At 45.2% G+C, this 25,954-nt stretch overlaps 1 protein-coding gene across 7 annotated transcripts; it reads right to left on the reverse strand.

The window, feature by feature from the left end:
• Positions 1-445: 445 nt before the first annotated feature.
• On the reverse strand, positions 446-13,804 carry ogt.1 (O-linked N-acetylglucosamine (GlcNAc) transferase, tandem duplicate 1). Of its 7 annotated transcripts, none has more exons than XM_056600335.1 (22): positions 13,387-13,804; positions 12,255-12,435; positions 11,535-11,778; positions 11,358-11,426; positions 8,064-8,180; positions 7,640-7,719; positions 6,937-7,162; positions 6,646-6,786; positions 6,459-6,559; positions 6,190-6,343; positions 5,987-6,088; positions 5,723-5,902; positions 5,180-5,338; positions 4,967-5,056; positions 4,736-4,861; positions 4,248-4,418; positions 4,014-4,130; positions 3,691-3,861; positions 2,952-3,104; positions 2,554-2,806; positions 1,926-2,049; positions 448-1,705 (listed from the first exon to the last, which is right to left on the reverse strand). In XM_056600335.1, exons 1-22 carry the CDS (start codon positions 13,520-13,522, stop codon positions 1,525-1,527), a joined length of 3,276 nt encoding a protein of 1,091 aa, XP_056456310.1. In that variant the 5' UTR covers positions 13,523-13,804; the 3' UTR covers positions 448-1,524. The 7 variants fall into 7 exon arrangements, with proteins under 7 accessions (XP_056456315.1, XP_056456310.1, XP_056456309.1 ...); XM_056600334.1 differs by having other exon boundaries at positions 449-1,705; positions 5,705-5,902; XM_056600337.1 differs by having other exon boundaries at positions 450-1,705; positions 5,705-5,902; positions 12,255-12,405.
• Between the last annotated feature and the right edge of the window lie 12,150 nt (positions 13,805-25,954).

Here is a 25,954-nt window from a genome sequence, read left to right on the forward strand (position 1 = left end):
AATTGGACTCCGGGGTAATACATTTATATTTAACATTTTATTCCGTTTTAATTATAGTACTATTCCCACTACATACGCAGTAAGACATTTTTTCTAATTATTTGCTTATCCCTAATTATTTTTGTATTGCATCTTTTTAACTGGCGATCATAAATCAGGCTTAGGCCTACTTAAAACATATTTTGCTGTTGTTTTATTTATTTTATTAACAAAAATTCTCAGTGTAAATGGAAATATAGATTAGTATTGGGGCAGTAACACTTTGAGCTATGTTAACTAAAAATCTTCCGAGTTTTTATTCATCATAAGCACGATCTTGGTAAACCCAAGCCCGAAGTCCGGAAATTTTAATCCGGGGTTCAGGGGTTTAATTGATGCAGGTAATATTAGCAAGCATTCAATGTTATTCACTACGAACGGTCAGCGCAAAACCCATATAAAATCAACTGATCCAAAACTGATTCTCACTTTACCGTAGTGTTTGACTGACAGGGTTCAGTCCTTTGAAGTGTTTACTCAACCCTTGTAGAATAAGTTATAAAAAATACCATTCTGGTTAAGGCAGCCATATTAATTCAAGCAATGGCCAGTGTTGTGATTGTGTTATATAGCAAACAAATAAGTCAGTTTAACGTTTCATTATTTATTTTAAATCAGAGCCAAGTAGTTTCACTGAGAGCATACCATACCATACAAAACAAAACTCGAAAATACTTACCTAGGTTGTTCCCATTTCAATTGAAATAAAATCTGGTGAATATAGAAATACCGGCCCATTCTAGTGAATACCAACGAAAAAAAACTCCCCTTTCCCCAACTTTGTCCCAATTGTCTTTGTAAGCACAGTGACATCAATGCAGAAAACCGATACGGATGAGCCAGAAAAAACAACTTAAAATTGGCATTTGTTGATGGGGAAGTCCATTCTCAAAACTTTCACATCGACTTTGCATTTAAAGGTGGCTTAAAACAATTAAAAAGCAGTTGAAAACCATGACCATTTACAGGGCTTTTTCGTAAAGCTGATTCAACTTTAGTCAAAGTTTACATTTTTTATTGTGCAGCATTGTCCCACCAGCCACCAAAACACAATTAAAAGTGGGTCAACATCACAATGTCGGGGGCCGGTTGTTCACCCCATCAGGCCAGCAGTTCAGTCCACTTACATACTAACAGGATAAAAGAAAATCCGCAAATAGATTCCAAGCTCTGGGAAGGGTGGGGAGTGCCGGCATTCCATTGTTAACACACACACACACACACACACCAAGGACGATTCTGTGATTATATTTTAAGAGTCTCAGAAGAGTTTGCAGGCTCAGGATCTCCATCTGGCTCAGGACCGGCTGTGTGAGGCGATGGCACACAATGACACGTGCGGTTCCTCAACAAGTAAAATTCATTTTAACAGGCGTCGGGGTGGGGGGGGGAAACCACAAACATTCAGGGATATGCGATGGAGTGAACCCATAATGAGTAGGAGATGAGGTGGGGTGTGTTGGGGGGGGATATGGGGTTTAAAGTTCAAGCACTCAGGCTGCTCTCTATTTGGGGGAAGTTGATGAGGTGATCCGGCTTCTTCCCACACGAATGGTGCTCCCACATCTGCAGGTAGAGCTTCTCCAGGTCTGTGGTGTACTGCTTGGTGTTGAACAGGGGGCTGCAGATTCGCTGCTTCCACACACAAGCCCGGATCATCTTCAGGCTGCAGGGAACGCATGGGACAAGGGACAATGGAGTTGAATGCAAATGTTTGGCCACACCTCATTATCTTTGCATCGTTTTTCAACCGCTAGTTGGCAACCATTTCGGAACCAAAACACATACAAATAGTCGTCTTTAATTTAACAACCCTAGAGTAGTTATTGTAGCCAAAATGTCTGCATCATCACCAAAAACATAATGTGACCAAGCTAAGCTCTTACTATTCCATGTCTGATCCAAGTTTCACTGCGACATCCTCATACTCCTGGCGGCTGGGAGCGATGAGCTCGGGACAGCCGAGACACTTGAGCTGGGAGGCAGCGACACGCGATGCAAGGGTCTCTCCTAAACCAAGAACATGAAAACAACTCATTAGCTGGTCATAAAAGTTTGGTAGCCCATGTCCTTAAAAAGGTGCTGTAAGATTTAAGAGATAGCATTCTGTGCATTGAGTGTTTTGGATATACAACTCTTATCTCTTTAAGAATTGACTAAACATGCGCCATTATTTAGTGAAATCCGCTGTGATGTTTTGAGTTGACTGCTCCTGCCTCTGTACTAGCCAATTCAGATTTTAGATGGCTCCCTGCTAATTTCTGACACAGGAAACGATTCCTCTTACGGGTTTGGGGAAACTATCTTGCCCGTCAATCACAAGTGAGTGAATGCAATACTTTAGTTTACAATGGTAGATAAATATAGGGAGGGAGGGGAAATAGTTTTTTGCTGGTTGAGTTTCATAATCTTGCTCCGTCCTGCGCCCTTGCTTAACCGCTTGAAATATATAAATTCTAACCTCTTCAGATCTCATGCTTTAAACTGCCGTTATGAGTGACCCGGTGCTCTTACCCGGCATGGTAACCATGGGAGTCCCAGCCCAGAGGACGTCCATGCCCGTCGTGTGGCCGTTGCACAGGGGGGTGTCCAGGCACACGTCCGCCAGTTGCCCCCTCCTGACGTGTTCCTCCTTGGGGGCCACCGGGGAGAAGATGATGCGGGATGCGGGCAGGCCCATGTTCAGGGCGTACTGCTGGATGTTGGGCTCGCCCACGGCTGGGAAGCGGAGCAGCCACAGCACACTGTTGGGCACCCGCTTCAAGATCTAAAAAAACAAATAGAGAAAGGGACAGAAAAACACAATTGAGTAAGAATGAATTAAGGGCAGCAACATCCAGGCTGCCCTAAAACGAGGGTATCAACCGTGCCCATCCTATCGGGAGGCGGGTCAAACGCGTCGCAGTCCTTACATTGGCCCACATCTGCAGGGTGGGTGGGTCGATTTTGTAGAGCTGGTTGAAGTTGCAGTAGACGATGGAGTCCTCGGGGAGGCCGTACTGGGAGCGGGTCGTCACCACGATGGTGCGGGGTACCTCCTCTCCAGTGGCGGCTTTGTTGTTGATCTAAACAGGACACATCACATGGTGCTTTAGAGGCATGCTACGCTTACACAGCCATGGACCGCGGGCAACTGGTGTCTTCTAGGGGTGTAACGGTGAGGTCAGAGTTTGGTTTGTTTTTTTGTTCACAGCCACGGCCCGGTCACGCGTGCGCAACGAACCGTGCGCGAGATCCCGTGTGGTTTTGCCGGGAACCGTTGCACCCCTAGGATTTTCAGGTACCAGTTGCTTTGAGAGTGCCCTTCGATTTTGACCAGGAAAGTATGAATCCAGTAACCACCAAACCACACCACCAATTATCCCACCAGATTTAGAGTTCTGGTTATGTCTGATCAACACCTCATACCTGGTTGGCCAAAGTTCCAGACTTTACAAGGCGGTTGGCTGAAATTATCTGGAAAAGCAGCATAGTTCATTCAAGGGATGCTCTTGGCCATGTCGATGGATTACTGGCAGTTTTAGAGCCTTTTTCTTTCTTCTAGTTTGATCAAATTGAAGTGAATTGGGTTACATTTTTAAAAATGTCTGACTCTGATTGGGCCCTACATGGAAAGCCAATGCCTTGCATTCCTCTGCAGGTTTTGCTCACCTGTGTGGTGGCCAGGCCATTGCTGACGGTATAGCCATTGATGGTGACCTGGATCTGGCCCTGGTTGATCATGTTGATGATGGCCTCAGCGGCTGTGTTCATGGGGATGACTGGCATGGACAGAGCTCCGTTGGCGTCAGGAACCGTCTCCTGGTTGATGTCACACTTCATCTGGCAAAAAGTAAAATTGGGAAGAACACAAAATGGAATTATTACCAAGAATAATAAGAAAAAAGGTCATTTAAATAATTATATACGCGTGTGTTCTTACAGTCAACGTAAAGTGGTATGATTAAGTATATGGCCCATTGAACTGCACTTACCTTCACAACCTTTACATCTGGCAGACTGTCCAAGAAGGCCTTCAGATCAATGCCGTTCAGCACAATGCGATTGTCAAAGATGTGTCCATTGGACTTGAAGTCAATCACTGCCTTTTTCTGTTGGGACAAGACCAAAACGTTGGATCCATGTTTGAATGTTTAATACTGCCTTTGTCACTTTTAAAGACTATAATTCAAACTGAAAAAAAACTAAAAACGGTAGAAGCAACAAACCTTAAGGTGAGGGAACATGTTGGCATGGTCTCCAATGAAGAAAGTGTGGGGCATGTAGGCCAGCTTCTCAGAGTACTGCTCGGCTACTTCCGCAGGGGACGTCTCCTTGTCTGTGATGATGTAATCCATGAAGGGAGCCCCACTGGTTCCCGGGTACCCTAGCCACATGGTCTGATGGGGGAAGAACATCCACATTAATTTGGCTGACCCACAGCTTTGTACCGCCACAATCTCTTGGCACCACACGATTCGATTCCGATTATGAGGTCAACGATTCGATTCTGAAGCGATTATCGACGCAAAAAAAAAATTGTATATATATAGAATGTTGCAGCAGGCAAAAAAATATAACAATAAAGAAAAATATATATATTAATTCATCTGCATCGAGCCAAAATCGTTCTAGCGAGAATCGCGATGCATCGAAGAATCAATTATTTTCCTTGTTTTCGTACAGCCTGACAAGAAACTCGAGGCCTTGAACCGACCTGGATTGGAGCGGGCCGCAGGGCGAAGAGCTCGTTGCGGGCGCCCTTTGTGTATCCGTTCATGTTGACCAGGATGTGGATCCCGTCTTGGTGGATTCGGTCTGCTGCCTTCCCATTGCAGGGGATCTGTTTGAGGGCAAAAACCAATGAGCATAAGATGGCTAAACCCGCAGTATGAATCAAGACGATAAGAATCCCAGGATGATCATTAAAATGGGGGGGGACGCGTACCTGTGAGAGGTCTGTGAAGTGGTTGGCTTCAGCTATTACTTTCACACGGAAGTTGGTGCTGTCATCTGGACTGAGGGCGTAGCAGAACACCTTGAGAGTCCAAGTTAAATAAAGGAAGTTTAGTCACGCCCATCAATCACAGTGCAAAGACGACATTGATCGTTTTAATAAGTCTCAAGAAGTAGACCGGAATTCATTCTGAAAGGGCTTCACCTCAAACTTGTCGGAAATATGCATGCCAGGAATGGACTGCATCAGGTGGGATGTGGGGTGGTTGCCAAAGTCGGAGCTGACGTAGCCGATACGCAGACGACCTCCACTGGCCTTCAGGTCCTTGGGATGCTCAAAGGCAGGCTTGTGAAGAGCATTAATCTGTTGAAGGAAACGTTGGTATGAGCATACAGTGGCACCAGGAGAGCCGTTCCTAAGCAGCGGGAGCAGTAGTATCCTGACTGGCATGTCCGTCTGTTACAGCAAAGCAAAACACTGGATAAAAGTATTCACAAAACCATGTCCACAATTGTCAGAACGTACACCCCATAACCCTGCACACACCCGTTTCCCAATCTGCTTTTAAGGTTTCCCAACCTGCGTCATCATATTTTCCCAGGAAAAACACAGCATACCAATCTTAACAGGCACTACGCTACTCTTACCTAGCACATGACCCCTGCAGACAGCCCCAGCCATTACCAGTAACCTTGCAAGCCAACGGAGTAGGATATAAAATGTACTTGCTTTTATCAGGGCGTGTACCTTGTCCAAACAAAGGTTGCCATGGCGCTCGGCTATGGCCTTGCGGAAGCCGTGGGAGAGCGGGTACAGCATGCTGTGGTGCGGGTGCACCGAGGGCAGCCGGTTCTTGTCCAGCTGGTCGGCCACGATGCTCACCAGCTTTTTCATGCGCTCGTCGTAGTCTGTCCAGTCACAGACGATCTGGGAGGAGGAGACCGCATTAGAAACACGCCGCACACAGTCGACAGACCGAGCCGGGCCCAAAAAGCGGGGGGCGATGAGTACCTGGAGGCAGTGGGCCAGGTTGCAGTAGGCGTCGGGGAAGTCTGGCTTGAGTTTCAAAGCTGTGCGGTAGGAAGCAATGGCCTCTGGAATGTTGCCCGAATCCTAAAAAAAAAAAAAGGAGATTGCCATGTGAATAACGATACAATTACTCTTTTACCGTTATGTGTCAAGACTGAACCGTTAGTTCCAGGTATTACGCCTACCTTGTGAATGGAAGCCAGGTTACTGTGCGCATCGGCGAAGGCGGGGTTGATCTGAATGGCCCGGGTGTAGCACTGCAGGGCTCCCTGGACGTCCTGCATCTCCTTCAGCGTGTTGCCCATGTTGGAGTAGGCGTCAGCAAACGTGGGGCTGATCCTAAATGGGGGGACAAATACGTAATGTTAAAAAAATACTAATCTTAACACAGCCACAGGATCAGATCTCAGCGGGTTACGGTTTGCCTGTTTGTTGGCCGGCCCGAGTCGCTCACCTGATGGCCTCCTTGTAGTGCATGAGGGCCTCCTGCAGCTTGCCTTGCTGCTGAAGGACACTGGCCAGGTTGGAGTGAGCCGCAGCAAACTCAGGGAAGACCTGTTGGCAAAAAACAAAGCCAATGTGTGAACACATGGAATAACGTATTTTAGGGTTAGGTTCATGGGAGTCCTTGCGGCCCTCACCTCAAGGGCTTTTCTGTAGAGCTGGACGGCCTCTTCGATGTTGCCCTGCTCCCGCTTGATATTGGCCAGGTTGTTGAGAGAGTCAGCATGGGTGGGGCACAGACGCAACGCCGTGTTGTAGCAGTCTTCCGCCTCAGATACCTGGAGAAAACATAGAAGGTTCAAATCAGGAAAGGCAGGGATGCCCCGAAACCTGGGTCTGTAAGCGAGAAGGATTAAAAAAGGTCTGAGATGTTGAGTAATGCGTCTTTTCTATATTTGGAGAAAGTCTTTTTTCAGACAGGCAATTACCCCAAAACTATATTTGGCTGGATTTCTTACATTGCCCTTCTCCTTCAAGGCATTGGCTAGGTTACAGTAGGCGTCAGGGAAGTGGGGCTGCAGTTCAATGGCGCGCCTGTAGGTGTCAATGGCCAGATCGATAAGGCCCTGCTCATAGTAGACGCAGGCCAGGTTTCCGTGGACCACAGCATGGTTGGGGCTTAGACTCAGGGCCCGCAAGTAGCCGGCGACCGCTCTGAAAATGGACAAATACAAGCAATGATGAACAGGTCTTGTAGTTAAAGGCTCAAAGGACGAAATAATGTCAGAAGAACTCTTAACCGTAGGAATCAAGATGAATCCAAAAAAAAAAAAAAAAGGATTATGGCAAAATGAATAAGGCCATGGCAAAACATCCTAAACTAATAGTGTACAGGAAAATTACATCTGATAAGTACCCTTCATTCTGAAGTAGTAACCCATTTTCCCACAGTATTCTTGACAAAACCCTTGAAAAATAGAATCTAGAGTCTATCTTGGTTTAGAAAAACAGCTTCATGTAGACGAGCGATGGGTTAATGAAGGCGTAGTCTGACGCCGGGACTGGTGATCAAGGTGTGCAACGTTGATGACGCATTTTTCTAAATATAAATGGGCGTGGCAAGGATGGTGTCACTGGTTAATGTAATTACAATGTCGTCTTACAGCTTTACATTACGAATGTCACACCTACCTGTCGAAGATGCGAGCCTCTTTTAAAACGTTGCCTAGATTTATGTAAGCATCGAGGAAATTTGGATCCAGGGTCACAGCCTACAGAGACACAGGTCCAATGTCATTAAAATCAAATGGATAGAGAAGAATACATCAATGAAATATTTTTAAAGGGGACATATTATACCACCAGGTGTGAGTGTGATTAGCCTTACAAGCCGTTTCGAAAATCTGCCCCATATGACATCACTAGTGGGCGTGTCCGACTAGATCTGTGCTGGATAGACCAGCCTACCCAGTGGACTGAAGTAAACGTTGCTCATCTATCCACTAGTGATGTCATATGGGGCCGATTTTCGAAACGGCCTTTAAGGCTAACCACACTGGTATAATATGTCCCCTTTAATAATAAAAATGGGGACGTTATAAATGTGAACACTGACCTTTTCAAAGTGGTGTATGGCCAGCCAGATCTCGCCCTGGGCATTAAACACACAGCCCAGGTTGCTCCAAGCCACAGCGAAGTTGGGCTGAGTCTCAATAGCTTTCAGGTAACAAGCCTTGAGAGGGTTTACAATAGATGGAGGAACAGATTGAGAGAGAGAGATGTGTCGGAGACGAGAGGTAAAGGGAGAAGAGGACGAAAAGAAAGGCCAGAAAGCAGAATTAGACACCACTCTCCGAATAAGCAAAAAGCGAGTCTGCAGCATGGGCTTGCGTGCGCTTGTGTCTGCCGCGCTAAGCTGCATTGCTTATTCCTACGCTGCGCTGATCCAACCACAACCCACCCACAGGTCCTCATCCAACAGTTATGTCCTCTGGCATGAATAGAGGGAACAAATACATAATAGGCTCAAGAACATAGCCAAATTGTAATTATTATGCATTCAATTTTCTCACAACCTTGGATCAAGAACACTGTGGGCAGATGAAGGTCCCTGTAATGCATGCGCACAAATCCACGCAGGCGCGGAGGTGTGGCGTCCATCTCCCTCATTCTGCTAGTTGCGCGACCCCGCAGGGGTACATTTCGCTCGCTGCGCTTGCTGTCTGGCCAGTAGAGACGGCTGCAGGCCCAGAGGCCCTGGCTGATCCCAACAGCACCGAGCTGGCACACACTTAGCACCCACCTCATGACAGTAGATAGGCAGGGAGAACACGGCTTCTGTGGTCTCCCCTTTTTGCACCATATTGGACGGGGCAAGTGTGATCACGGCCACAAGTCAAGCGTGATCTTGGTAACGAATCAATTTTGCGCAACAAACAGCTGCTGGGGCCATGGTGATTGGTTAATTGTTAAGTGAGAACCAGGGGAAAGTCAATTGTATCTCGTCTGAGGTGGGAGGATGCTGAGGTGCAAGCTGGCTGAGGGCTGGGCAAGGTCCGCAACAGACAGGCCGAGAAAAGTTCGCTGGGGGGAGGGGGGCATGGGTTCGCTTGCTTGCGCATGGTTCCTTTTGGTTCGCTTGGGGGAAGTAATCGCTGCGCTGCCCGTGCGCTACTGCAGACTCACAGCGCGTTACGTGTATGATCATCAGAACGCTGCAACCCCGAATAAAGGAAAAACAAATAAAAATAGGAAAAATAAACAACATGTGTTAGAGGATTCTTACTTTCTTTTTTTACAGGTCAATCAAGTGTCTGGTTTACTAGAGAGCTGAGAACAAATCTTGGAAAAAAGGATTTTGTAGCGTACTTTCAATTTGGTTACTTTTGTTTTTTTTGTTTGTCTTTTTGTGGAAGCCACAAGACAAGAGGATCATGGTAGTGAGAAGGTGGTTTTGTTTTTGTTCTTTTGTCTTTAGCTGGCAGTTACAAACCCGTTACCATATGTTTGGACTTTGTCAGAGTGGTGGCCGCAGCTGACTGGAGAGGAGGACTGATGCTGCCCTAGTGTTCCTTTCCGGCAGGCACCTACGCAGGAATAGAGCCACCCACCTGAAACCTTCTAAATAACAATATCAGTTGTGGAAGAAACCAAAAGAGACAAAGATCAGAACACAAGATCATTAGTATAAAGTTTGTATAAAAAAAAAAAAAAAAAGATAAATTCTTTGTGTTCATGTCGAAACAAAAACGTATCAGTTGAACTTCGGAAAATGTACTTAAAACTTTCATCCATGCAATGAATGGTTTTCACACAAAAGAATGCCTGAACAAAAAGGTAAAAGGGAGGGAAGAAAGGCTTTGACGTCTTGTGATTATGAATTGTTTTGTAGTTTTAAACCAGTTAAACAAAGTTTAGAAAAGGCGGAAGGGTTGCTGGCTTGATCTTCCCCAAATGAACTGATCACATTTCCTTGGGCATCATATCATTGCATATTCAAAATGAAAAAATATATTTTTCCTGTCCTGCTTTCTTGACTCCTGGCCAATGAGATTGTTGTGGGGGGGAAAAGAAGCCTGCGGTTTAATCATTTGTATCTAGATGCCTCCACAGCTCTGAAATGAAGAGGTCATTGCTGTTGCTCGGCACGGTTTCATGGTCCACTCTCTAACGCAGCATCTGACGCAGGTGGTGGAATGCACATAGTGAGCTGTCTGCCTGGCGCAGTGCCGGCCACACCCCAGCCTCTGGAACAAACTGCCCCTAAAGAAGGTCAACCCACCCCCAAACACCCCTACCCACCGCCCCGGGGTGGTTGGTTACAGATACAGAGCAGGGGCCTGTGGTGGTTACAACCCACCCTTGATTGAGGCTATAGTGAGAGCAGCGGGAGGGCCTCGAAAGAGCCATGACGGGGCATCACTTAGGGCCAGGAAGACAGCTCATGAGCGCGCACACTCCACCGAACCTTAGCGTGCGCGCGGGGGGGCGGGGCGACAGAGCAGGGGGAGCTTGAGTCTCCCTGGAGCTTCTCCCTACTCCTGAACCCCCCTCTAGCACCAGATAAGATGGCCTTCAACCAGAGCGACGACTCCACATCTTAGAGCTTGACCCAGACTAAGGATTGTGAGAAAGTACTAGACAAACAAAAAAAAAAAGTTAAAGCAAAGGAGGTACGTTTTGTGCCGAGACAGCCGGCGTTCTATTTGGGCTTAAGTGGATGATAATGGAGTACATCTTTATGTTTAGAGACCATCTTATCTGTTGGATTGCATAGATGAACTAACGTCAGTTCATTTATTCCTTAAAGACCGAGCCAGCGATTTTCCTCCACAGTTTGCTTTAATTAGCATAGAGAACTTTGATTCAAAAATATAACTCGATTTAAAACACTCATTGAATTTGAATTCGAGCCTTTCTTCCTGAAAGGGGTGGGACGGACCAAGTAAAAAAGGTCAGGGGACAACGAAGGGAATTTGAGACTATGGCAGCCAGTGGTGGAGGCGGAGACAAAGGCAAGGTGCCATTAGTTATACTATATATCTGAAGAACAACGTAGGTCATCTGAGAAGAACAGAGACCAAAAGGTATGACTTGTTGAGTGACTAGATTAATAAAATATTTATCTCAATCCTTTAAGTCTCCTTAATGTTCCTATCGGCTATGTGTGGGAGGTTTAACCTGCTATGTAAGGGGAAAGCTACAGTTTGAGGTATTTAAGGTGGAGTTGGGAGGCTGTAGCTGAGCCTGGGTGAGGTCATGGTAGGGGCTTGGCATGGGACTTAGAAATGGGGGAAAAAATGAGGCTGCGATAAAAATAAATAAAAAAAATCTATATTGCTAAAAATAAAATACAAAAAAAATGAAATAATACAAAACGGCTTTGCGAGTGTCACCCCGGACGACATACCTTGGCCTCTTCCAACCGCCCGAGGGCTTTGAGCAGGTTGCCCAAGTCACTACGGACACAATAAAGATCCTGCAAGAGGAAACAAAAATATGTAAATACATCACAGCTGAACATAATTTAACATCAACGATCTACAGGAAGACAGACACACAGTGTGTGTGTGTGTGCATCCCTTACCGGGTTATACTGCAAGGCGGACACGTAAGCCTGCACCGCTCCCTCCATGTCCCCTGCCGCCACCAGCGCCGCCGCCAGGTTGATGTATCCATCGATGAAGTCCGGCTTCAGTCTCAGGGCGTGGCGGTAGTGCTCGATGGCCTCCTGCAGTTGTCCACGCTCCTTGTAAACATTGCCCAGGTTTGAGTAGGCCTCGGCCAGCATTGGGTTCTGCTTGATTGCCAAGGTACTGAAGTGAGCAGACCTGAGGGGGGGGGAAATTGATTGTCGGTTGGTCCTGACCACAACCCATTGGAACACAATATATTCAAAGATAAATAGTTTCAATAGACTCTACCGTACATAATGACATACATACTGCTTTGATCAGGTCATCCCAATAGACTTGAACGAACAAAATCAGCACCCATGAATCATTCATAACACCATTGCAAACCCATGTACAAGAATAAATTGAAAGCACCAAGTGTAAGCGGAAACCTGTAAAGAATGTGACTGAAGAACGTTTAGGAAAGTGAAAACCCGGGAAGACACTTCAAAAACACTTGACCAATATAGACAGAGGACTCGAAAAGCAAGCTCAGCAGCTGCGAGTGACACTCCAAAAGGACCAAGCTGCCTTGTAGTCAAAGTCACATCGGGCTAAGAGCCAGCACTGCTCCCGCCTCCCTTGGCTATGTGTAGGTTGAACCGATGCATCTCCCGCCCCCGCCACCTCACCTGTCCAGTCTACGGCATTGGAAGTGGATGGAGGACAGGAGCAACAGCACGCCTGTGTTGTCAGGCTCCTGCCTCCAGAGTTGCATGCAGTGGCGCTCTGCGGCCTCAAAGTCCCCTGACTGATACTCGCGGTGCGCCAACTCTGCCAGCCCTTGGAAGGAAAGAATATGTTTCGTTGGTTCTGGAGTACCAACCCGACCCAAGGAGGGGGGAAAATCACATGTTAGAGATGGAAGTAAATGGTCTGGACAAATTAAAATAAAGAATGACACTCACAGATTTTCTAATGAAATGAACAATTTAAATGATTAAAGAAATGGCAGTAGAAGTCAAAATAATAAACAGATTATATATTGCTAAACTTTGCACAAGTAGGGCTAAAGTTAAGGTTGGCTTACATGTAACTAGAAAAAATATACTATTTTGGACTGATTAAAACGATTTGCCAAGTGAGCAAATGAACGATAAATGGCTAATGGATAATTGAAAATAAATGCCATTTAAGGATAAGAGATGTCTGTCTGCAGCCTTTCTTAAAAGAGGAAATGTCAAACCGCTCTCGTTTGCCACCACTCCAAAATGAATATGCAATGCCATTTTTAAGAGTTTGAGATGCGGGTCATCTATTTCACTGATGCGTGATGTCTTCTCTTTGCTGTGATTTTTCTTTAGCTTTTCACAATATTACATAATGTGCATTGTTGAGATACGGCGATGCAATAAAACCACAATGTATGTGTTAGTGTATGCGCGTGTGCGTGTATGCGCGCGCGTGTGTGCGTGTGTGTGAATTTCCATCATCCTGTAAAGATGAAACCCAAGTAGACTTCAGTCATCAATTACCTTAACATGCAAGTTGCCGCCATTATTGTTAAGAATGAGAACCCACAACCGTCAAGCAATCTTAACATATGCCAAGTCCCAGTCATATTAGTAATAACGTTAATTCACCTTCTCACAATAACCGGCTAATTAACCGTTTTATGTTGGGGTTGTTTGACATGCAATGATAGAATACTCATTAATGGACGCATACAAGCAATGGTGGGGACACTGCGGCCTTCATTGCGACGACCAGCAGCCTCACCAGCTCGCTATGAGATAGGATACAGCTAAAGGAGGGAGTAGGTACCTGTGCTGTCCGCCACGTTCCCCACGGAGCTCGTCATCGCCTCGGTCTTCGAGTCCTCCGCCGTGGTGGTCTGGGTGAATTGTTTGAAGAAGGGCTTCGGAGAACCCTCGACCGTCTCGGAGGAACCTAGAACCATGAGGTTACCGAGGGAGCGCGCTAACCTTTAGATCACCGTACCCTGGAGAGAGTGAGCCGATCGGAGGACAACACGGCGATCTGCAGTGTCACTGCCGCACTATCTGTCGTAAATGTTGGTTAACCGGTGTATAGCGAGAACCATTACCTAAACAAACTTTAAATTAATTCGGGTGTGTCTACTTAGTCGAATACATCGACTTAAAACGCGGAGATGCGTTTGAAGGAATTCTCTGCAATCTTCTTCACAACAATGAGGCTGCGTGAGATGTAAAATGGCGGAGGGGGTCGGGACTTGTTTTTCATATAGATCCACACACTATTGGGAAACGTTTGACACTATCGATACAGACAACAGGCAGTTCACCATTTATCGTTATCAGTAGATAAAATAGTTGTCATAATCATGCCTAATCATATTTACTTAGCATAAACATAAGAAAATAGGATACCTTGGATGCCGTTGGGCGCATTGATATATTGGTGCAGTGACGAATACATTGCGGCAAATCACTTTGACCGCCCTGCCCTGACCGCCGAGGGTTCTCGAGGTTTTTACACAATTCACATATATATATTCATAGTTTAATTCTCCAGCATTTATTTAAATATTATTTCCTCCCCAAAGTTTCGTAAGAAAAAACTATTCCTATTTTTAGTCGTGAAATAATAGTATTTTTTCACTCATTATATAGGCTAGTCTAGATACATTTTGGCATTTATAGTAGGCTAAATGTATTGATGCTTAGGTCAAAGCTGTCGGAAAAATACTATTCGGCATAAACAATCGTGCGAAGCTCACACTGATTATGCATACACTATATTTATATAAAATCAGGATAGATTGGAAAACAGAGAGCACCCCACGAAGCCTCGCCACATGTCCAACAGGTGGCAGTCTTAACAAACGTGTTTGAAGTTACAGGGGAGCCTTTTCGACACATCCATGGATGAGGCTGAACCTAACGACTTGGAATTTAAAATATGTTATTACTGTCAAAAAATAAATCATTACATTTGTTTGTAATTTTTGTAGTTGTTGAATTCTCAGTTTCACTCAATCACTCTGCTGAGAGGGCAGTTTAACTAGATGTCCTTATTTAGGCATAGCACACCCTCAAATAAATTGACTGATATAAAAGTGAACCGTTTAGTATGGTATGGCAATGCTGTTCAATGCTAATATATGACACAACAGAGCTTGACTTTGGGTGACTCTATGGCCGTTTCAAGGGTGTGCTTTAATGATGTGAAACTCAGAATCTTCCCATCTTGTTTAAAGATGGTGAAAAGGGGGGCCTCAGCCTTATGTCCCCGTTTTTTCTCACAGTTTCTCTCAGGCGAATTTGTTGACATCATTGCCCATGTTGGGTTTAGCCGATCGCTGGCAGCATGCAAAGGGCCCGGGTTTGTGTACACTTCCACAAATCCAACTCATTTGCTTTCACTCTCAGCCTGTTGCTTGTGAGGGCATGGGAATGATGTCATGGGCACTGTGTCCATGGCGATCACATCTGACATGCTTTATCTTTGTGCAAGCAACAATAACTGCGTCCCACCAGTCGGCATAGAAGGACACACGCTATTTTGGGCAACACGAGTGAGAGAAAAAGAGGGTATGACACTCACTGGGTCAATTCAGGCTGTGCGTACAGGCCTGTGTTTACAAGAGGATATCATTGGACAGTTATTCCGTTTTCTTTTTAAGTAAAGGGAAGAAGACGAAACTTTCTGATGAGTAAACAAGAAATATCTTAGCCGAGTCATTTTAGGATACGGTCCAATATACGCAGATGACCCAGATTGTTGTGTGGTGTTTGGGGATAGAATGGAAGTGCTTCGCTCCCTAATTGCCAAAGGATGTGCTATTTTCTAGCCTGCAGCGTCGAGCAGTGCCCATTTCAAATCCACTGAGACCGTAGCAATCCTGCGGTTGACGTGTTTTACAAAGGAACCTTGTTAAAATAGATTAAAGCAAAAATATTTATATAGCTGCATGGAAAACTTCTACATTCTACATCATTCAATTTGTACAGGCTTACCAGCCACACTACATATCTCTATTGAAATAGGATTAGGGTTGGGTACTCCAAAGTGAATGGTCCTTGGTCAATCTACACTACAGGAACCCAGTCTATCCGTGAATATCCTGAAGCATGATACCTAAACTCTTTTCCCTGTGCCTCTCTTTGGATGATTAACTACCGTGTTCAGATGGGTTTTTGAATCATAGTAGCTCCAAGGTGTTACGCTCTTTAATAGATAATGCAAGGGAAGTGTGTCTGCTGACACACACGCCAGATGAGTGACACACTGACCCAGTGGGCGGTACTACATGCTTCCTAATGTATCACAGTAATAATTAGCCTATAGTGTCTGTAGATCTACCTCTGTGTTTGTGTGTGTTTAAGTGTGGTTGTTTTTTGTGTGTGTGTGTGTGTGTGTGTGTGTTTTTGTGTGTTTTTGTGTGTACAAATAGTTAAGCAAAGTACAAAGCCATCTTCCATGTACCAGACTGCCATCCGGATCTTTATAGCCAGGTGCTTGCGTGTTGATTCACCAACCGGGCCTTTATTTAAGACCCACGTCAGGTGCCAGTATTGCACATGCTTTTATGACCACACAATTTGTGGTTGAGTGTTCTATGCATAAAAAAAACGCTCTGTGGAAAGATATGCACAGCTGTAGGTTGGGCACTTCATTTGATGTTTTTTACATACTCATCACAAAGCCGGGAGATCTGCATGATGGAAAAAAACATCAAAGAAAGGTTACTTGATTCTCAGGTTACTTCATTATGCAATGTGTTTACTTTTATGGAGAATAGATTTAGTTGTCCATTGCAAGTGGTTCAAAACACGTGATCATTCAATCATTAATCATTCATTACTTACAATAAGCGTACTTTTTCAAACACCTTTATGGCATCATATTTCAGCAGTTAGACCCGGCGAACCAGTGGGGGTTACTCAAGTTTTTTGGCAGGTTATTTTTAGCAAGTTCTCCAGACAGTTGTCACAGTCAGTTTATCCGTGATGAAATGTACCTTTTGTGTTAAAAACCCTAACGTGTACCGCCGGTCTGCCATATGTAGAGTGCAAGAACGTGTCAAAGCTGGCTCATACACAATGTGTGTGTGTGTGTGTGTGTGTGTGTAGTGTGTTTCAGTGTGTGTCTGTGCGTGTCTCAAAAGGTGTCCAAACCTGTCCGGTTGCCTTGCTTTAAATCTCCCCATTTCACCACCCTCCTCGTCTCCCTTTACTCTCTGACCTCTCTCCTCCTTCATCCCTCCCTCTGGCCATCCCTCTGTCCTTCTTTCTTGTGCTTCTTGGAGAGTGGCAAACCCTGACGACACCGGTCATGACAGCAGCTGTCAGTCCCCGCTATCCATTACTCTGTTTGACTGACACCCCTCTCCTCCCCCGGGTCCCAGCCTCAATCGCCCTTACCCTCTGGGAACCCTCTGTCTAACCTCCGGGGGCTTCGGTCCACCCTCCACCCTGGCCCTTTCACCTCATCTGCCCCAGCCCTCCTTGCTAGTCCAAGACCTCGAGCCCCCAGTGATCCCCAAGATTTAGGGGAGCATATTGAGGTCTCCTTCTGCAGGTGCAGAGCTAAGGAGCGACATGCATAACAATCTCCTGGTCGCTTTGTCCATGAATTAAATAATTTAACTCGTAAATTAAAACAATTACGAAACAGATGAGCTTGAAAGGTCCATTGATGCTCTGCATTTGATATGCAGTGTCTAACAGGAAGACAATTTGAGGTCGGTGAATTGGATCCCTCTTTTTTTTTTTTTTTTTTTTTTTTAAGGATATGTTTTATTGGTTTTCTTACCAATACTATATATTTCCATCCAACGCTGAATTTGTAACCTGAATACCTTCCTGCAAACCAATCACGCTCTTTCAAATAAATCTTCACATAAAGACCTACTCCTTAGAAATGGTACAGGTAAAAGGGGTTTAATTAACAGCAGCCAACCAAAAGGTGTTGAAAACAGTGGTGCCTCAGGTGAACTGAAACAAAGGGTTGTATCTGAAGGGAGGTAGACAAAGGTGATTAAAGAACTAATGAGTGACAGCTGAGAGTGATTAGTGGAGTGATGTGCTCGGGGTGTGGATCTCTGGAACAAAAGTGTGGTAGATAATCTGATCCTGTTTTATATTTAGATCTATTTAATGGGGGTATGCGTGCGATCCCAGAGACGGGATGTCTACAGTGGGTCAGGATTAGAGGAGACTACCTCTGATCATTGGGAAGAAGGCCAAAGGAACACCTTAAAATTAAATGCCCTTTTTTCTTTACTTCAAGTAGCACCTTTTGGCGAAGACAGTAAAGAACCACGCCCACTTCTCCCTGGTTTGACTGCTCCTGTATACCTGTATTGACACACTTGGCCCACTATAAACAATGCATGCTGTAGCATGCCCTGTTGGTCCAAGATTAAGACCAATGACATTTACAGCCACAACATGTTAACTCTTGTGTCAAACTCATAATTACCAATGAGTAATATTGAAGACAGAAGTTTTGGCTCTTATACGCCCATCCAAGCAGCATCACTGCTTTATATCCATGCTTCCTTATGTTCTTCTGTCCATCCTTCCTCCCTTCCTTACTTTCACCCTCTGTCTGGCCCTCTCTCATCCGCTTTTACATCAATTTATCTCTGTATCTCCCTCTCTGTCTCTCAAGCTTTCTCTCTATATATAAACATATCTATATTTTTCTCTATATCCATTTACTCCCGATCTCTCTCTATATCTCTCTTTCTACTTAATTTCCCCTGGCTCCGATGGTGTTTCCAATCGGCCCCAGTTCCAGCCACCATTAAATTGACTTGCTTCCCAATAGAATTATTGTTGTTTTCCTTCCTCCCACAGAAATTACTCACTTTGTGCAATAGGCCTGTGCAGAAAGATTAATAACACACTGTCGATCTTCTACCCTTCTAGCAGAACCTCCTGACCTCCGTGTTGAGAAACAGCCTGTTTCCCAACACTACCTTTCGAGGAATGACCGTGGTAACACTGTTCGGAAAGAGGGTCAGCCTGGTACGGCCAGGGAGCAGAAATCAGCCCTTGCGGGGCTCGCAGAACAATAGATCGCTGTTTGCCTCAAAAACAATTTAATTACGTTAACCCGACCAACACAAAATTTAATATGCATATCTACGTAAATCTTTTAGGCGAATCGGCCCTTTTTGCACCTGTTGTCGTTAATGAGTGTCATGATGAGTGTTTTAGTCCATCCAAGGCGGGCCAACTAACCATATTATAGCCATCTGTGTGGGAACTCTCCCCTCTCTGACTTGATGATGCTGTTCAGAGTTATGTAACTGCACACTGTGCCACAATAAGGGATTAGCCCTGCTTGAGGAGAAAAGTCGTTGAACAATGAGAAGCATCAGATAACGGCAACAAAGTTCCTTTAATTAATTAGTAATTGTGTTTAAGAGGGTTACCTAAAGCCTCGTCGTCAAGTTATTAGGCTTGAAATCCTAACCTTAGTGAGTAGATCGGTGAACATATTATACTCTACATTAAAGATAATTTCTTGACCATGTTCGCATCCGCACAATACAAATCTTTATAATAACCTAAATTATGAAACAAAAATATTCCTCAAAATACATAACAGTAGCCTAATAGGTAAGAATATGTATGCAATGAATGAATGTCTGAAAAGAGTGTCATAGGGATGGCCTAGGGGTGAGAGGGGCGTGGAAGGGTAAATAGGGGCTTCAATGTCCTGTTCGGCCTTCTTTGATTAATGACATCATGATTTACTTTTTTTCCCCATCTCAGGTTAACATCCGATGGGGACGTAAGCAGGGCTCCCTGTTCCCACAGAGCTCTCTTCCTCCCGAGGTATCCTGTTTACATGGCACAGGCGGTCGTAGAACATATTGTGGAAACTGGGAACCATTTCAAGAAAAACACGACAAACAAGAGTCCCGTCGTCATCTACATATGTTCTGATGAACAATGCCTTAATCATATTTGGTATTGTACTACATTACTGGGGGTAGCTGATACATCTTAATGTGTATGTGTGTGCACGGGTGTGTGTGTGTGTGTGCGTGTGTGTGTGTGTGTGTGTGTGTGTGTGTGTGTGTGTGTGTGTGTGTGCGCGCGCGTGTGTGTGTGTGTGTGTGTGTGTGTGTGTGTGTGTGCGTGTGTGTGTGTGTGTGCGTGTGTGTGTGTGTGTGTGTGTGTGTGTGTGTTTGTGTGTGTGTGCGTGTGTGAGTGTGATTGTGTGTTTGGGTGTGTTTGAGTGCATGTGTGTGGGTGTGTGTGTGCATGTGTGAGCGTGTTCATGGGTGTGAGTTGTTGTGATGAGTTAGATTTTTAGGAGGGAGGATCTAGCGTGTCTATTGAATGAGCGAAGATTAGTCAGTCAGAGAAGCCGTGTGCCAACCCCAACCGACTTTTTCTAAAGCCACACAGGCCACACAGAGCCATCAATGTCTGGCCACTAATACGTTTTATTTTTGACTCCAATAGTGTGAGGGGCGGCGGGTCTACCAGTCTCTGACAGTCTGGAGGTCTTGTTATCACAGCTGAAACGGATGCGCCTTAAATAGACGCGGTTGTGGCTAATAGAAACAGTGTTATTAATACCCATTAAAAATGAATAATGACTATTAATGCTACTTAACTAGCCTCATATCTACCCTAGATATGAGCCTATATCTATATGATGCATACTTGATAATTGATGATAGCAGTACATCACTATGGATAAGTGAAGCTGATGTTAGTGTCCATTCACTGCTGCAGGTAACTTCTGTTTAAAGAGACCCAAAACAAAAAGCTAGTCAAATCAGACACAGCTGTGGTGGTTAACCTGAAGGCAAAAGTTTTGGTCCTTTCGTAACCTCTTTTTTCTTTGACCCGATGGTAAACATCATTAGGCTCAGGGAAAGATGTGAAGGAGAATTCCTAAGGACTTAGTAAAAGACCAGGGTGCAAGGAGAGAGTATCAGACCTGAGTCCATAACATCCGCCGGCCGCCATATAATGACGTAGGCCTATCCTAGTGTCGGTGCAGTCGGATTTTCCTAGCACAGCGGTTGTCCTCATGAATTCTGCTTCACATCTTTTTTCTCGACCGTATGACGTTTTCCATCAAGATCAAGGAAAACGGGTTAAGACGCCATTGCTTTAACCATCCGACCGCACCAAGGTGTTTCACTCCCCATAGAGGAATACAGCCAATAGTAATTCAATAATAATTTTGTCAGATTAAAGATATTTCACAGGGAGTGCAATGTAAGTGTTTCCTTTTCAAACACTTATCTTCATGCTGTCAGTTTCAGGGGAATTCTTGATCTTCTTATCCTGTTTTATCTTGTGTCGAGCAGTTACAGGAATAACAGGGGCTTTCTGTCTGTATGTGAGCGAAAGCAAAATCCCTCATGATAGAAACCCCCCACCCCCACAATCCATAAATGTCTTAATGTCAAGTAAGGATTTGACATGGCTGTCAACCCTTTGTTTTGGTAGGCGCTGACTGCGCATCTAATATGATTTAGAACCAGAAACCAAAACAATATACTCAATGGACAAAAAATGAATTACGCTCTGCTAAAACGCTATCTCCCCATGAAGCTTGTAGTTGATGCATCCTCAACGGTCTCCGGCCTGCGGGGGCCGTACGTCCTAGGAGATGGGCCTAGCCAGGCGAGGTTCAGAGGTCAAAGGTTACCAAGGGAGAGAGGAACGGGGTGGTGACCTCTGACATCCCTGCCAGAAAGCTGCAGACGCAGGGTCTGAGTTTTTGACAGACCAAAACATTAGACCCCCGTCAAGTAAAGAGTAAAACAATAAAGCAACCCCATAAGGTTTCTACATTTGTAAGTTCACCATTTATGGAAAGCTTGTTAGCATTTTTTTCAATGGTTCATTTTCATATTGAGTATACTACTGATACCGATATACTGCTAAAACTTAGCATTAGCCATGTAAGTAAGCTCACAGGGAACACATAATGTTTAGGAGAAGTCGAGTTCTGATTGCTCTGATGGGCCTGCCATCAGTTCTTCCTTATTGTTGTTGGAAAAGCAAGCTTCTTGGTTGTGATTCAAACTTCTGTCAGAATAATTTATTTATTTATTAATTAATTGACGAGACCCGGTAGGGGAAGTGCCTGCCCAATTTCAACCAAACATGTGAGCTGTAGATAAAGGCTGATGAATTTGTGATGAAAAACATGGATGACAGATTTTTGGCCCCTCAGGTTTACTACATGAACACATGTTCAAATCACAACCGCATGAGAAGGGCCGATAACATATGTTGACAGAAATGTTTTGTGTTTTTGTGGGTTTTTGGCCGCAAAAAGAATTTCAGCATGTAAAAGTGGTTTTCTGGGCAATGTTTTGTGATTGGCAAGGAAGTCTGCTACGGTTTGGTCAAGAGTCTTGGCGGCGCCGATGTGTGCTGGATGGGTTCCAGGACTGGCAGGTTAAAGTGCCAAAACCTATTTACTCTTAAATAAACTGTAACTGACACGATATCCAGGATTTAACCGAGGCCTATTGAGGTTTGGATATTTATTCATTATTCCATCAATGCTCTCAGACACAGAACAGGGTTTGATTATAAATAAAACAAATGTTATCCACTATCTTTTTTTCATGTACCATTTTGCCTCCTCTGCAACGCTTCTGTCCTATGTTGTAACTTGCCGACAACTTTAGTGTGTTTGCATAACCTTTCGTTTGTTTGTTCCATCGTTTGTTCATTCATTCCTTTGTGGAATGAATACGTGAGGCTAACCCAGCTGATGATGGGATGGGACAGGTGGACTTCTTGGGAGGTATTCTGGGACCATTACAAGTCACTGATCATTGATTAAACTAAAAGCATGTATGCACTTAATTTAGCATCAATATTACTAGTAATAGTAATATCATCTAACAGCAGATGAAACTGATACATTGCATTGGAAGTTGTACTTTTCCAGGCAAAAGAGGATGCACAAAATACATTTGAAAAGTGTGTGCATGTAAACACACTAAATACGGCATTTGTTACTTCACTGATCTGACTTAAGCACTGTTGACACCGCACCTAATACGTTTGTGGTTTTTCCACATGCTGACAGATCCATGCAGATTTAAATAAGACAGCCTGCTGTCACGGCACACAAATAAAATCACAAATGAAAACCAGGTATTACATTTAAACAGCAAGCCTGAGGCGCAGGGCTTGCTAGTCGCTGTAGGCTTATCGTTCCCTGCCCCTTTAATAAGCAGCCCAAACTGAATCTGCTGTTTTTGTCAGAGCAACATGTTATTATAGTGCGGCGGAGCCCCAGTGAGGGCCCTCCTCTGTTTTGATACACCAGGTGGGTAATGCTCCCGTAGGGGACCCAAACGTGTCATTATGACACAGGCTGCAAGATCCTGCCTTCCACATCTGATATCCACTTTTACACGTCCAGCAGCCAGCCCACAGCTCATGAACGCGGAGAGTGAAAATGACTTGGGAGTTTTTCCGTTCAAATCCGCAAACTCTTCCCATCATGTGATCGCCGAGTAAAAAGGGGGTCGAAAACAAAAGAAACCGTTTCCGCAGCGGGTTCAAACACGGCTTCTTTAGTTCAGGAGGTTAGGCCTCGCCGCGCAGGACTTCAAAGGCACCCACATGTCAATCAGGGTTCAAAGGGGGGCTTGCATATGAAAGACCCCAACTGTGCCCAGGATTGTGCCCCTTCTCCCCATACCCACCACCGCAGCCCCCCTCCACCACAACCCAACCACCACCGACCCCCACCACTCCACCCATCTCCCCCAGCCCATCCACCCCGTCCTCCCCGGCGACCCAGCAGTGCCGGTGTGCCTCAGTCTTCCTCGATGGCAGCATTGTGACTTCGCCCTATAGGAGTAATCAGGCATGCTGTGTTTACCCTCGATCACAGCCGGGCGGGATGTTGGTGCATCACGCGCCCCCCCCGTGTCACATATACGACTCGAACGCGGGTCAGCGGACCTGATTGGGGTCAGCCCCGACCGCACAATCGGGGTCTCGCACGGAACAAGAAGCAAAACAAACGCTGACGCCAGGGCACTGTTTGGAGTTGAGAGGGAGGTCCTACCTCCATGCCAGTGGCTGGGACTGTGGTGGTAATGAGCAACATAAGTTTTCATTGAATCCTATCGAACCTCTATGAGATTAAATAAATGCTCATGCTGTCCTGAGTGCCAAATACATACAATGATTTAGTTATCAGTGCATTCATTGGGACAACAGTGAATGCCCTGATAATACTTTACAGTGAATTCAATAGATGCAAACAGACAATACCAGGGTCTTGGTGGAAGCAAATAGAAACTATTCAGGAATTACATTGCATCCCACCCCTACTCGGTTCCCCCGCCAACCCCTTCCCCCCATCTCCCACCCACACACCCCAAGCTGCAGGTCTCAGTTGGAGGGCTGTTAAGAAGCCACTGAAGTACATCCCTCCTCCAAGGCACACCGGGCAGGATGTCAAATAAAGAGTCATAACATTATCATTTGAACAAACAGACACAAACACACACACACTTACACACACACACACACACACACACACACACGCATACACACACACACACACGCAAACACACACACAAACACACACACACACACACACACACACACACACACACACACACACACACACACACACACACACACACACACACACACACGGGCCCACACATACACAAACAAACACACACAAACAGAGCCTTTTACAGTCACATTCACGCAGACCTCTCACCATAAAAAAAATGACTTCCTTGTTAACACTCAACTGACACAGGTTCGCACCCACACACACACATATACATGTACGCACACGCACACACACACACACGCACACACAAACACACACACACACACACACACACACAGACCAACTGACACGGCCTCACACACAGAAACACACACAACCTTTTACAGTCACATTAAGTCAGACCTCCCAGCATTAAAAAAAGAACATCCTTGTAAAGTCCCTTCATTTCCTTGGGGGTTACGATGTACTTCACCACCAAGTCAAGTTCCTCACTGTTAAATTTCCTCGCCCGCTCAATAGACAAACACCACACCTCCGGGGAACGCTTGACTATGCTCCTGGCTGGGCTCGTGAGCCAGCAGACAGGTGTGACCACTAACAACAGGATGACAGGGTTCAACGCCTCTGTACCCCGCTGGCTTCCTCTCCTTACCACACCCTCGCTCCGCACACAGCCACACCCAGAGCTAGGAGGGTGCATGTCATGCTAGCATTCAGGTGTATTCATATTTGCAGGCACATGCTGATTTGCGCATGTTTCGAAATGTTCTAATTGTTTTTTTTGTGTGTGTGTGTGTGTGTGTGTGTGTGTGTGTGTGTGTGTGTGTGTGTGTGTGTCTGTGTGTGTGTGTGTGTGTGTGTGTGTGTGTGTGTGTGTGTGTGTGTGTGTGTGTGTGTGTGTTTTTGTGTGTGTAGTACTCACGTGGATGTGTGTGTGTGTGTGTGTGTGTCTGTTCATGTGTCTGTTTTTGTTCCCGTGTGTGTGCATGCCTGTTAACGTGTGTGTGCTCTGATTGAGATTAGGTGTAACCTAGCATCTGATAGACTGGCCCATCGTGGCCTTGGGTTTAACCCCTGAAGGCCAGCGGTCTCTAGGTTAAGCCGTTCAACCACATAAGTGCCCAGCTGAAGCTGGCAATTGTAGTTAATACCAAACAATCGGTGATAACCCCAGAGCCTAACCTATGACCTTTGACCTTCACTGCAGGGCTCTTCAAACAAGGTATCGGTCCCCAGGGACTAAACACACACATATCCCAGAGGGCACCTCTTCCGTTCTTTATTTCTCTTGCCGTCTCTGTCTCATCTCTCTCCTCCCGGCTCCGGCCTTCTGGCTCCGCTGTATGTTTGGAGAAGGATATGTTGAACCCTCAAGTCCCCTGCATTCTTCGGTGCTCCCCCTGAGTTTGCAGAAACACAAAACCAGGGGCTGGAGAGGTATGCGTTTACACAGGAGGAGGGGAGACTAACAGTGTGGATTCGATTATTTGAGTCTTTTCTGGGCCTACATTCACTTTTGATTATTTACCTCTGCATCAGTGACAGAATTCCTAGCGTTCCTGGTGTTTTGGTGAAAGATACATGTATTTCCACAAACAACACTTGTATCTCGATAATATTGGTAATATTTGATGCGTTAACAAAATTTGGCGTATTTCCACTTCAACTGTATTTGTAAGAGCAAATGGATGCTTTGCATGAAACTTTGGGTTATCTATCTACTTTACATGTGTTTGCTAGGCATTTCTGAAGCTATTGAAAGGGAATTTTGGGGAGAATATCTGGTGGGCGTGATTTTCTACAGATTGTCCCCCCGTGTGTGTTTTGGTGGTGGGAGTTTATATTGTGCAACTCAAAA

Source organism: Gadus chalcogrammus, chromosome 10 (assembly GCF_026213295.1).
Source record: "Gadus chalcogrammus isolate NIFS_2021 chromosome 10, NIFS_Gcha_1.0, whole genome shotgun sequence".
Taxonomy (NCBI): domain Eukaryota; kingdom Metazoa; phylum Chordata; class Actinopteri; order Gadiformes; family Gadidae; genus Gadus; species Gadus chalcogrammus.

Coding starts and splice junctions, on each gene's coding strand:
- ogt.1 (XM_056600334.1), bottom strand. CDS start 13,522: ATGGTTCTAGGTTCCTCCGAGACGGTCGAGGGTTCTCCGAAGCCCTTC. Junction 8,181..11,357: donor GGCGGTTGGAAGAGGCCAAG/GTATGTCGTCCG, acceptor AACCCTCTCAAG/GCTTGTTACCTGAAAGCTAT. Junction 1,706..1,925: donor CTTGGATCAGACATGGAATA/GTAAGAGCTTAG, acceptor CGTTCCCTGCAG/CCTGAAGATGATCCGGGCTT.